The 12,121-nt window shown below is 55.0% G+C and overlaps 2 protein-coding genes across 7 annotated transcripts; both read left to right on the top strand.

Annotated features, from left to right (window-relative positions):
* Nucleotides 1-252: 252 nt before the first annotated feature.
* On the top strand, nucleotides 253-8,141 carry LOC102394692 (TNF superfamily member 12). 5 transcript variants are annotated; one of them, XM_025280672.3, is made up of 7 exons: nucleotides 253-533; nucleotides 678-728; nucleotides 1,265-1,337; nucleotides 1,984-2,037; nucleotides 2,121-2,156; nucleotides 7,091-7,104; nucleotides 7,411-8,141. In XM_025280672.3, exons 1-7 carry the CDS (start codon nucleotides 375-377, stop codon nucleotides 7,660-7,662), a joined length of 639 nt encoding a protein of 212 aa, XP_025136457.1. In that variant the 5' UTR covers nucleotides 253-374; the 3' UTR covers nucleotides 7,663-8,141. The 5 variants fall into 5 exon arrangements, with proteins under 5 accessions (XP_025136457.1, XP_025136454.1, XP_025136456.1 ...); XM_025280667.3 differs by having other exon boundaries at nucleotides 258-533; nucleotides 7,091-7,215; XM_025280668.3 differs by having other exon boundaries at nucleotides 259-533; nucleotides 681-728; nucleotides 7,091-7,215.
* A 134-nt stretch (nucleotides 8,142-8,275) lies between these two features.
* Nucleotides 8,276-11,933, top strand: LOC102396194 (TNF superfamily member 13). 2 transcript variants are annotated; one of them, XM_025280666.3, is made up of 7 exons: nucleotides 8,276-9,611; nucleotides 9,966-10,044; nucleotides 10,177-10,224; nucleotides 10,368-10,486; nucleotides 10,701-10,839; nucleotides 11,083-11,206; nucleotides 11,602-11,933. In XM_025280666.3, exons 1-6 carry the CDS (start codon nucleotides 9,354-9,356, stop codon nucleotides 11,190-11,192), a joined length of 753 nt encoding a protein of 250 aa, XP_025136451.1. In that variant the 5' UTR covers nucleotides 8,276-9,353; the 3' UTR covers nucleotides 11,193-11,206; nucleotides 11,602-11,933. The 2 variants fall into 2 exon arrangements, with proteins under 2 accessions (XP_025136451.1, XP_006062911.1); XM_006062849.4 differs by having other exon boundaries at nucleotides 11,083-11,933.
* Nucleotides 11,934-12,121: the final 188 nt, after the last annotated feature.

Below are 12,121 nucleotides of genomic sequence, written 5' to 3'. Positions count from 1 at the left end.
GCTCCCTCTCTCCCGCCGGCCGGCCGCCCGCGTGGAGAGAGTTCAGCCGCACACCCCAGCTCGCCCGCTGCACACTCACACACACATCGCCCCGCTTTTCCGCGCTCGGGAGGTGTGTGCCTCCGGCCGGGACCCGCTCTGGGCTGTGCAAGCCCAGCGGCGCGCGCCCCGCTCAGTGAACTGAGCTCGGCCCAGCTCGGAGTTTAATCACAGTGTCCGGTTTCCTGTCCTCATCCCCCACCCCCCCGACCAGCTCCCGCCCCGTTTCCCTGGCCCCTCCCTCTCCCCGGCCAGATCCGCCCGCCGGCTCCCCCTCCCCCGATCCCTTGGGTCCAGGGATGGGGGGCCGGTGAGGCAGGCACAGCCCCCGCCCCATGGCCACCCGTCGGATCCAGAGGCGGAGGGAGCGCCGGGGGGAGCCGGGCACCGCCCTGCTGGCCCCGCTTGTGCTGGGCCTGGGCCTGGTGCTGGCCTGCCTCGGCCTCCTGCTGGCCGTGGTCAGCCTGGGGAGCCGGGCATCGCTGTTTGCCCAGGTGAGGCCCGGCTGCACACCCCTCCCTGGGACTGTTCCGAACATCTGATGGGGCCGGTGGGCAGGGGGGAAAAGGGGCCAGGAAGGTGGGTGGAGGGTGAGATGTCAGGTGGAGAAGGACAAGGTAACGCTGCCTCCTTCCCAGCAGGAGCCTTCCCAGAGGGACCTGGTGGCAGAGGAAGACCCGGACCCGCTGGTGAGTTGGGGGTGGGTGCTGGCTCAATGGTTGCTCGGCATGGGAAGTGTGTGCCCTGCTTGTGCCAGCCATGTGTGTGGGGTGTGTGTGCATCACCTCTCTTATGCCTGGGTACATGAGAGAGTGACAACTGTGTGTAAGGGGTTTGTGCCCCCTTGATGTCAACCAAGTACGAAGTGTTATTGGCCGTGGGGGACGTGGGAGTGTGAGATGCAGGAGCCTGCTATGGAAGAGGGATGCTGGCTGTGTGCGCAGGGTGTGTACTCATTTTGCACACTGACTGGGTGTGGGCGTGTGTGTGTGATGTACCAATTGCTGGTTGAGGGGAGCAGACTAGGGGGATGTGGCTGGTTTTGGGGAGAGGGGTGAGCCCTGACCCCAAGAACTTGCCTCCAGGTGGCCTCAGCCTCTCTTGGCTGAGGGACTCGGTCCTTTTGCTGACTGGGCCTCTCCTGACCGGCCCCCTGTCGGGCTTAGCTTGTGTCATTGGAGTCCCTGGTGAGATCCTGGTTTAGCTCTGCCCTTAACGCCCTTAGGACCTGAACCCCCAGCCCGAGGAAAGCCAGGATGCTGTTCCGTTCCTGAAACTGGTTCGGCCTCGCAGAAATGGTGAGCAGCCCTTTATCCCAACCTTAGGAATCATACCATGGTGGCTTCTGCACTCACTATCGGTTTTGTTCATCATAACAGCCCTGTGAAGCAGGCAGAGCAAAACCCATTATCCTTGCTTATGGGTAGAGAAACTGAGGCACAGAGAGTAAAAGGGGGGTTCGGAGTCACAGAGACTCAAACCTAGAATTCTGACCCTCCCTCTGAAGCTCCTTCCATTGCATAGACCTGCTTCTCACTCAGACCCCACCCTGAATATGAAGGCGGGTGGCCAGGAGTTAGGAGAGCTCCTGAGGTCCTGCTGAAGACAAGGTATGGAATCAGAGGCCCGAACCCCCCAAAGCAAAGACTTAATGACTGGAGTGACCCTGTGACCATGTATCCAGGCTTGCAGGCTTACACCTGTGGGCTCAATGTGATGATTAATAATCCCCTCTTGCGCTCAGAAGCATCCCACTTTGGATGATAAATTATCAGTGGCTATACCTGTGGAGGAAGATACGGCCTGAGGTTCTGAGACCAGGAGACTGAACAAGAATAAGGATGCCAGGGTACTGGGGGGAACGGGGCTGAGAGAGTAGCTCCTGGCCACCAAGCCCCCAGATATGGGGACTGCTTGGCCCATCTGTCTTTCCCTGATCCTCAGCATCTAAAGGCCAGAAACCACGGGCGCGCAGAGCAGTTGCAGCCCACTATGAAGGTGGGTGATGGGGAGCCATGCCCAGGGAGAAGGGGTGGCTGGGTGCAGGGCAGGGCTCACCACCCCTTTCCTGTGTCTTACAGTTCGCCCACGACCAGGACAAGACGGAGCACAGGCAGGTGAGGCCCCGCCCCACCTCTGAGCTCTTCTCTTACCCTCACAGCCCTGGCCTTCTGGACAAGGGACCCCCTCCAAAACCTTGATTCCCAGCCCCATCCCCACCTTCAACATCAGAAACTCCAAAAGCCAGTTCAGGAAAATGCTTAGGGCTCGCTTCTCTTGGCTCCCCAAACTGGACTTTGTGACTCAGACATGGGACCCCAGGGAGACCCCTTCCCCTTTCAGAGACCAGGCAGATCCCCCCAGCAAAACACCAGCTGGGCTTCTCCTCCAGCCCTCGCTCATCTCCAAGAAGCATCCTTGATTTTTTTCACTCTTCTTTCCCCTCCATATTCCAAGAGTCTTTGTGCTCTGATCATTTTTCTCTAAATATTTCCAATCTCTGATCTTCTTTTCCATCCCCACCCCACCCCCACCTCAGCACCATGACCTCAGAACCTCAAACTCAGTCTCCAGCTCCTTCCCCATTCTAGACTTTCCCCACCTCTACCGTGTCCCACCTGTGTTGCCAAGTTCAGCCTCCTTAAGCCTGTCTCTCATTCTTCTATTGCTTTTCTGCTTGGCTTTCAGCCTCTCCACGCTCTGGTCTCAACCTCTTTTCCTGGCACATCCGTATGCCCTCTCCACACTTGTTGGCTGACACCCCCTCCCCACCAATGTGCTTCTTCTGGACGTTGGACATACTGTTCGTTCACCTGGAATTCCCTTCCATGTGACAGGCCAGGAGCCAAGATACGAGAGTGACTTAGTCTAGGGTTGGCAGCTGAGACGGAGAGAAGTAAATGGATTGAGTGTGTAGTTTGAAGAGAAGGACTTGGTGGAGCAGGATTAAGGGGCGGGGGGGGGGAAGGAATGACTTCTAGATTTTTAACTTGGGCATCTTTGAGAATAATGGTGTCTTTTATTAAAGTGGTGTTAACCAGGAAGGAAATAAGTTGGGGGGGGCATGTAAATTAATAATTGAATTTGAGAGCTAATAATAACTAAGTGGATAAATAATAATAAACAAGTGAGTTTCACAAATAGTTAGCTGGACTTGGTGAGTGGCTCAGGCCTGGGCAGGGTGTGTAGAGTCAGGAGTCATCACCAGATGGATGGTATTTAAAGCTACAGGACTGGATGAGACACCCACGAGGGAAGGGGGCTCCGCAAGGAAAGCCCTGAGGCTCTTGGGGCAGAGTGGGAGAATCCAGCAGAGACTGAGAAGCAGCCAGAGAGAGGGGAAGAAACCCAGGGAGGGCAGTGTCCTGGAGTCTCAGAGAAGACATAGTTTCCAGAAGGAGGATGTGGCTGTCTATGTTGAATGCAGCTGAGTGGTCACATGAGATGAGAACAGAGAAATGACCGCTGCATTTAGTAACATTCAAAGTCAACTGGTGACCTTGACAAGGGCGGTGGCTGGTGTGGTTAGGTTGGAAGCCAGTGTGGACTGGGTTAAGAGAAAATTGGAAATAGGAATCAGAGACAGTGACAACTCTCTGCAGAAGTTTCTGTGACAGGAGCAGAGAAATGGGCCAGGAGGTAGAGAAGGATGTGAGTCCAGGCAAAGTTCAGTCCTTAAGCAATACTGCCTAACTCATAGCTACCTATTCAGGTTTTAATCTCACCTAATCCTTGAAAGAGTCCTAAAAGGAAGATAATCCAGCCATCTGCTTTTTACAGAGAGATGACGGTAACCTGTCCAGGTCATGATGATGCTAAGAGGTGGGGCCAGGATTTGAATCCAGCTATCTGTGCTTGTGTTCCAGACATTGCGTGAGAGGCGATTGCCAGTGCAGGGGTGGGGGCACCTGCAGGCAGCATCCAAGGAGGTGGGAGGGGGTGGACTCCAGAAGGAAGAAAGGCACGGGACGTGTCATCTCATCTCCATAAGAGGGTCAGTGGTGACCACGAGAACAAGTCGGTTTGTGGTTTGGGTGGGAGGACAAATGGTAGCCCTTACCTGATGCCTTCGGGGTCCTCTGGAGATCAAGGGAGATGGGCAGGAGGGACGGTGAAAAGCAAGCCTAGCAGGGAAAAAAGGATGGTTGCCGGGCAATAAAGAATGAAATTGAGTGATACCATGGTCTCAGGCACACCATGCCCTTAGCCACAATGAGCTCACACTAGTTCCCTAGCCAGGAATGCCCTTTCTCCTTCTCTCCCCTACTCTTCATGCCTCAGGCCAGCTTTCCTCCCTTCTGACTGGACCATTATTTCAGCAGTTACCCAGACATTTACTTATTCGTTGACTCAGCACACATGAGCTGAGATGCTACTGTTTGTATGGACCCAGCTAGGTGCCCACACGGAGTAATATCCAGACCTATTTGCAAGGAACTGCTGTCTAGGAGAGGAGGCAAGCATATACATTTGTAAATTACAATGTGATATGACAAGAATAATAATGAAAGTAGCAAGAGACACATGGCCAGTACAGAGGAAGACAACTTTACAATGGAGTCAGGGACTCTTCCCCAAGGAGGCATGGGCTCTTACCCAAGTGTGAGTATAAGATGGACAGAGGGGCAGGGCCACTTGTACAAAAGCCCAGAATTTGCCAAGAGTCTGATGAGGCTGGAGGACGGGGAGCAAGCGGCTCGATGTGATTGAGGAGACAGATCCAGAAGAGCAGGATGGGGTGAGGCTGGAGAAGCATATGGAGCCAGGTCACAGTTGGAGTCTGGAGGTTATTCTGAAGTCAAAGCAGGACGAAAGTCTCGCGTCTGCATTTGAGAAGCATCACTATGCCTCTGTGTAGTGTGGCGAGTAAACTGGAGCAGGCAGTTTACTCCCGGTGGAAACAGGGAGCCTAAAGAGGAAGGAGCCTGAGAAGAGTCCCAGTGAGAAATGGCCGAGTCCACACACACAGGGGAAGGAGACAGCTACTTAGGTGGCAGGCTTGCTAGGAACTGGTGATCAGAGGATAAAGCTGGTGAAGGAGAGAAAGGCTTGGGTGCTTGATAAGAGGTAGGACCAGGAGCCCAATGTGGAATGCAGACAGTCAAGCAAACTTGGGGTTGGGGGTGGGCAGGCTCAGTTTTGGTCTAGGTGAGTTTGCAGTGGGGAGCATGGGGAGGTTACTCTAATGGCAGGCAGGTAGCAGTGTCAGGAGGGGCAGGCAGGGGCAGAGCTGGAGACTCAGATTGGAGTCTTGCGAAACAAAAGCCAAGGCAACCCATAGGTAGGGATGAAAATGCCCTGTGAGCATTATGTTCTTGAGAAAGGAACCAGGAGAGCGCCCCGGGGCAGGCAGAAGATGGGGGTGCCAGGAAGGAAGCTTCGCAGGCTACTGAGACGAGGTGCCGGAAGCCCCTGAGAGCAGCCTGCGGACCCAAACAAGAGACAGCTGCCTCTACAGCCTCTTCCTCCCCTCTGTTTTCTTCCCACCAGCATGTGCTTGGTGTCTGCTCAGAGCAGGCCCAGCTGCAGGGCCTGGGGTGCGGTAACCAGACCAATTCCCCTGCTCCTTGGGGGAGGCAGACCCCAAACTATCACAGAAGGAAATAAAGATGATTTCTGTCCTTGGTGACTGCTATGAGAGAGATGCGGTGAGTGGAGGAGAGTTTAATGGAGACTAGCTATTAATATTTCAGACTGGGAGGCCTGCGGAGGTCACTCAGAGCGACCAGACTGAAGGGAGGGTGGAATCCTGCGGGGAGGCAAGAGCAGTAAAACCCTGTGGAAACAGTGAGCTTGGTGCCTGGCAGGAACAGAAAGTGGGCCTGAGGGCCTGGAGTCTTGTGACTTGGAGGAATGTGTGAGATTAGATCTGAGAGGTAAACAGGGGCGGCTCATGGAGGACTGGGAAGTCACTTGAGACCCTGCTTTGTCATTTGATTATTTGTCTTCTTTACACTTTGCAATTACCTTTACTCTGGTTTTGTTGTTGTTAACGGCTTTATTGAGATATAATTCACATACTATACAATTCACCTTTTAAAAATGTACAGTTACGCTTTTAGTATAGTCACAGAATTGTATGACCATCACTACAGTAATTTTAGAGAGCTTTCATTACCTCGAAAAGAAACCCTGTATGCTTCACCCACCACACTGTATTTCCCTGATCCCCTCCAGCCCTAAGCAACCACTAATCTACTTTTTGTCTCTATGTATTTGTTTATTTGGAAATTTCATGTGCATGCGTGTTCAGTCGCTTAGTCATGTCTGACTCTTTGCGACCCCATGGACTGCAGCCCTCCAGGCTCCTCTGTCCATGAGATTCTCCAGGCAAGAATACTGGAGTGGGTTGCCATTTCCAACTCCAGGGGATCTTCTAGACCCAGGGATCCAACCCCCATGTCTTGCGTCTCCTTCATGGGCATGCAGATTCTTTACCATTGCGCCACCTGGACAGTCATAGAACATGTGATCCTTTGAAAGATCCTAGCTTCTTTCACTTAGCACGGCGTTTTCATGTTTCCTCCACATTGTAGCATGCATTAGTACTCCATTTCTTTTTATGGCTGAATAATATCCCATTGTATGGACTTAACGCAATTTTCCTTATCCATTCATTAATGGAGATTTGGGTACCATTTTATTATTTTTAATTTTTTGTTTTTATCTTTTTCCCTTTTGATTATTTTTTATTTTAGTAACCCAAGTTATATATGATTTAAGTAATGCATGCATACCTTCTCCAAGTAAAAGAGCAAATGGTGCAGACACAACCTATAAAAGCCCCCGTGCTTCTTGAGTCCTACTCCTCTCTCCAGAAGCAGCTGGTGAGAACTTGCTGTCTATCATTCTAGTCCTCTAGGTCGGGTTTCTTCCCCTAACTTCCTATCACACTCCCAGCTCCCTAGGCTGTGGCTCCTCCCTTGCCCGGGCCTCCTAGATATCTTCTGGGTAAAGTGGGCCCAAAGGTTGATAAACTCAGTGTCTCACTGGCCAGTGTGAGAAAGTTCTATAGAGGGATTTCCCCCTGTCTCTGAACACCCACATTCAGGTGTGGACGGGACGGTGAGTGGCTGGGAGGAGGCCAAAATCAACAGCTCCAACCCCCTGCGCTATGACTGCCAGACCGGGCAATTTATGGTCACCCGGGCTGGGCTGTACTACCTGTACTGTCAGGTAAGCCCCACCTGGCTCCACGGGTAAAGCCGGAACTGAAGGAGAAGGGCTGGGCTTCGGGGTTGGGGGCAAGTTAAAGGTGGGGAGGGGAGCGTGGGGTTTGGGCTGAGAGGAGCCTTGGGCCTCTAAGGACACCTGAGATGAAGCCCAGGGCCAGCAGAGGCCTGGACTCCGCCCCTCCCCTGCCCCCCCCAGGTGCACTTTGATGAGGGGAAGGCTGTCTACCTGAAGCTGGACTTGCTGGTGGATGACACGCTGGCCCTGCGCTGCCTGGAGGAATTCTCGGCCACTGCGGCCAGTTCCCCTGGGCCCCAGCTCCGTCTCTGCCAAGTGTCAGGGCTCTTGCGCCTGCGGCGAGGGTCTTCCCTGCGGATCCGCACCCTCCCCCAGACCCAACTCAAGGCTGCCCCCTTCCTCACCTACTTTGGACTCTTCCAAGTTCACTGAAGGGCCCTGGTTTCCAGGTGGCTTGTCCCCATGGCCGCTCTCTGAGCACCCCTGTCCCCTCTGCCCAACCCTGAGCTGCTCCTCCCCCAGACCTGCCTCTCTCCCCGGAAGGCTGCCAGGGCTCACGTGAGGTCCATGCCACACCAATATTCCCAGCTCTTCCCACCTCCAGCTCTCCACCTCACTAGCTCCCCAGCCCCATTTATCTCCTGACTCCCCAACCCTGGCTGCAGCCCCCCAGGACACTGTGTTGACTGTACTCTGGGTGATGATGGGTCCTCCATACCCCCTCTTCAGCCACTAAGAGGGGCCGGATGCCAGAGAGACAGGGACTAGGCCAGGAGTTCCCGAATGTGAGGGGTCAGAGACCAGGACAGGCTCCTCCCCTGATAATTCCCTGTGGATTTTTAAAACAGATATTATTTTTATTATTATTGGGACTAAATGTTGATAAGTGGATATTAAAGAGAATAAGTCATGGTTGCTCTCTTTATTGGGGCTTAGGGGGTATCCTCAGGGTAGCTGAGGGCCAATGGAAGGGGGGGTCTGGGAGGTGGGGAGTGGGGGGCGACAGTCACCTGAATTCCAGGACGACATCCAGGCTTGGGCATGGAGACCTACGTGCCTTGAAGCCCCAGGCAGGAGAAGAGAATCAAAAGGCAAACTGCCAGGGGAAAACAAAATCAATTCTCTGCCCAAGGTCCAGCAGAAGTGGCCTGATTTACCTAGGAGGCGGGCTTCCTCCTGTGGGGAATCCCTGGGCTGGGAGGAGCAGCGGCCTTTCCTCTTGGCAGCCTGGGCACCTGCAGCAGGTGCTGGCACCAGCCTAGGCTGGAACTTGGCCCAGGGAGCGGGGAAGCGGGGGGTGGGCAGGGAAGCAGGAGCGATGTGGGGGCTCAGGGTCAGGAAGTGGGACACTAGGGCCCAGGAACATGGGAAGCTGCGCCCCAGGGTCCAGGCAGGAGTCCTACAGTGGTGGGGCGCTCTGGCTGTCTCTTTCTCATTTGTCCAGAGCCTTATGTAAGAGCGTTTCTGGGGAAACAGGAAGTCCCGCTTGCCAAGTTCAGCAGAGAGAGTAGTGCAGGCCTCCTTCCAACACACCCGGCCTGCCCTTAACCCCGGAACTCAGCCAGTTCCTTGCTTCCCCGACCCTGGTTCTCCTCCCCGCTGACCCCCTCTCCTCCCCTCCTCGCCCACCTTCAGTCACGGTGAGCAGACTGCCCCGGAGATCTCACCTGTGCCTGGGCGGGAGGGTCTTCCACTCTCAGCCCTTGACCCTCGGTGCTGCCCAGCATGTCTCTCCATCCCGGCTCCTGGCACCATGCCCCAGAGCCAGCCAACCTTCCCTCCCCCACTTCTGGGGCCGCCCCGGGGTTCCTGCGCTCTGGCCGCTCCCCCTGGGTGTCACTGGCAGCCCTGTCCTTCCTAGAGAGACTAACACCAAATTCTTCTGAGGCTGGAGGAGGTGAGGGGCTCGGGACAGTGCTGGCCCCGCAGCAGGGTGCCAAGAGCACCAGCAGTGCCCCAGCTTGCTTCCCGCCTCCCTTCTTTTTATTCTCAAGTTCCTTTTTATTCCTCCCTTGCGTAACGCCCTTCTTCCCTTCTGCACCACTGCCTGCACCCCCACCCTCCCCGTCACCTCCTTGCCATCCCACTCCTGAGACCACAGCTGTTGGCAGAGTCCCCAGCTCATGCCGGCCTCATCTCCTTCCTTGCTAAGCCCGAAAGGGCCCCAGGGAGACATGGGGGGCCCCGTCCGAGAGCCGGCGCTCTCAGTTGCCCTCTGGTTGAGTTGGGGGGCGGCTCTGGGGGCTGTGGCTTGTGCCATGGTTCTGCTGACCCAACAAACCGAGCTGCAGACCTTAAGGAGAGAGGTGACCCGGCTGCAGAGGAATGGAGGGCCCTCCGAGAAGGGAGAAGGGAATCCGTGGCTGAATCTCCAGGAGCAGGTGAGTGAGGGGAGAAGCATGTCTGGCAGAAAAGGATGCGTGGCAGGGCGGTCTCTGGGTCTCTCGGTTCTAGCTGCTTGGTCGGCAAAGTTTGGAATGGGTGCAAGAGAGGGTCCCAGGGTTTACAGGTCAAGGGAGCAACCATTCCAGGAAAGGAAATTGTTAAAGATTAATGCTTCTCATACCTAACAGATTCTGGAGGAGAGCCAGTACCCAGACTCAGGTTGCTGGGGAAAGGTGCAGGAGAGATGTGAGGCATTCCTGGGGCAGGTGGGAGGTGGGGGGTAGGGCTGGGGAAAGGCTTTCTGGGACCCTTACATCTTAGCCTAACCCTGACCCTCTTTCCATGAGCAGAGCCCTGATGGCACAGAAGGCCGGGAGAATGGGGAGAGATCCCGGAGAAGGAGAGCAGTGCTCACCCGTAAACAGAAGAGTGAGGCCTCCGGGGTGCAGCAGGGGTGGGAGGTGATCCACAGCAGGGGGATCTGGAGACTGCAACCCTGAGCCAGGGCGAGGGCGGAGGGCTGACAGCCTTGCAACTGCTGAGATCTCTCTCTCTCCCCAGAGAAGCGCTCAGTTCTGCATCTCGTTCCCATTAACATCACCTCCAAGGGTGAGCACTATTTCCAATCACGGCTTTGGGGTTGGGGGCAAGATCTAGGAAGTGTGGGACTGGCACATTGGCCAAAGAGAACCTTAGAGAATAAGTGTCTGAGTGTGCACAGAAATCGTCACTGCCACATTCTTTGCCTCCAGAGGACTCTGATGTGACAGAAGTGATGTGGCAACCAGCTCTCCAGCGTGGGCGAGGCTTGGAGGCCCAAGGATATATTGTTCGAGTCTGGGATGCTGGAGTTTATCTGCTGTACAGCCAGGTAACCCCAAATATCCCCTGAGCCTCACCTGAGGGCCTGGAGGTCTGTTTTCCCAAAGCCTTGTACCCCAGCACTGAGGTTTCTCAACCCCTATTTATACCCCACTTAGAGGGCCCTTCTTCATTCCTCTGCTCCTTTGTCAGGGCTCCTGAGGCTGTCCGGACCCAAGCCATGCCAGCCCACTTTCTTCAGCATCCCCTCCCTTCCCTGTCAGGTCCTGTTTCATGATGAGACTTTCACCATGGGTCAGATGGTATCTCGGGAGGGACAAGGAAGGCAGGAGACTCTATTCCGATGCATACAAAGCATGCCCTCCAACCCTGACTGGGCCTACAACAGCTGCTACAGTGCAGGTGAGAGGTGGGTGGGCGGTGGAATGTGCATGTGAGGGGAGCAGATCCCTGACCTGGGGCAACAGTGGGGGAGCTATGGCAGGGGCTTGGAAGCTGGGGTATAGAAGAGGAGGTGAGGAATGAAGGACAGAATGCCTCCTTACAGGAGGCAAACATAAGGTTGAGCTGGATAAGGGAGGGGAAACAATCAGATTATCTGTATGGCTGTGCTTCACTGAGCATCTGTTTTCTCCCCTTTCTCAGGTGTCTTCCATTTACACCAGGGGGATATCTTGAGTGTTGTAATCCCTCGGGCAAGGGCCAAACTTAGCCTCTCTCCACATGGAACCTTCCTGGGGCTTGTGAAACTGTGACTGTGTTGTAAAAGGTAGTTCTGAGCTTGGAAGACCAGGGTGGGTACACTTTGGAGATGGCCAAGAGCTGATTAGACAAAGGACAGGGAACAGTCAGGAACAGAGGCCTGCCTCTGCCCCCAGGTTTGACAGCTCATGACTCTCCCTTCTTCCCACCCTCACCCCCAGGACTTTGAATTCACGGATATTAAAGAGGTAGAATAGCTTCTTCTTATTCTCCATCCAGCCCCAAATTCTTGAGGGAGTCGGGTAGGGGTGGGGGTGGGAAATGCTAGGCTTTGTCTAGACTTGCTCTGGGTCCCACTGGAATGCTTCCAGAACAGCACCACCATCTAGCGGCGGTTTGAGACAACCATCCTGTTGGCAAATGTCCACGAGTTCTTCCTCCGCTCAAACTCCTGGTTCTTAGGTACCCTCTGCCTCTTCACCCCACAAGAAGCCCCATCTTCACTTCGCTCTCTCCATCTACTGGGCTCCAGTTTCCATCACTATCTCCAGAGGTGTTGTTAGGCGCCGGTCTGCAGAGGGTGCCCGATGACGACGGCCCCCTTTCAGTGAGCCACACCATAACTCTTCAGGTCCCAAGTTTTGCCTTCACTCCGTCCACTATCGTGGCCCGGCAGGCCGGGTCGCCTTGGCTAAATCTTACGCCCCAGTCCTGATCCTGACTCACTCCTCTGATCTCTACTTTCTGCGCAAGCCCTGCCTAAAATTTAAAAATAAAGAATAAATAAGACCTTGGATCCATTTCCCCCACTGCTGTGCCTCAGCCCCGTCCACGCACCGGGACCTCCCAGCCCTCTTCCGACGCGCTTCACTGGACCCACGTGTCAGGGCCCCCAGTTCAGGCCGGGGTGCGTGGAACACCAGGATACACGGCACGGGAGCGGAGGGCGGAAGAGCGGCACGGGACACGCAGGCGCAAAAGA

This window comes from Bubalus bubalis, chromosome 3 (genome assembly GCF_019923935.1).
Source record: "Bubalus bubalis isolate 160015118507 breed Murrah chromosome 3, NDDB_SH_1, whole genome shotgun sequence".
NCBI lineage: Eukaryota > Metazoa > Chordata > Mammalia > Artiodactyla > Bovidae > Bubalus > Bubalus bubalis.
This window is presented reverse-complemented; position numbering and strand designations above follow the sequence as displayed.

What these genes read in the sequence shown, in the direction of transcription:
- LOC102394692 (XM_025280667.3), top strand. Translation starts at nt 375, where the DNA reads ATGGCCACCCGTCGGATCCAGAGGCGGAGGGAGCGCCGGGGGGAGCCG. An exon ending in AGGAAGACCCGGACCCGCTG is followed by an intron (nt 729 to 1,264) that starts GTGAGTTGGGGG and finishes TAACGCCCTTAG; the next exon opens with GACCTGAACCCCCAGCCCGA. An exon ending in AGTTGCAGCCCACTATGAAG is followed by an intron (nt 2,038 to 2,120) that starts GTGGGTGATGGG and finishes TGTGTCTTACAG; the next exon opens with TTCGCCCACGACCAGGACAA.
- LOC102396194 (XM_025280666.3), top strand. Translation starts at nt 9,354, where the DNA reads ATGCCGGCCTCATCTCCTTCCTTGCTAAGCCCGAAAGGGCCCCAGGGA. An exon ending in GCTCACCCGTAAACAGAAGA is followed by an intron (nt 10,045 to 10,176) that starts GTGAGGCCTCCG and finishes CTCTCTCCCCAG; the next exon opens with AGAAGCGCTCAGTTCTGCAT. An exon ending in TTTATCTGCTGTACAGCCAG is followed by an intron (nt 10,487 to 10,700) that starts GTAACCCCAAAT and finishes CTTCCCTGTCAG; the next exon opens with GTCCTGTTTCATGATGAGAC.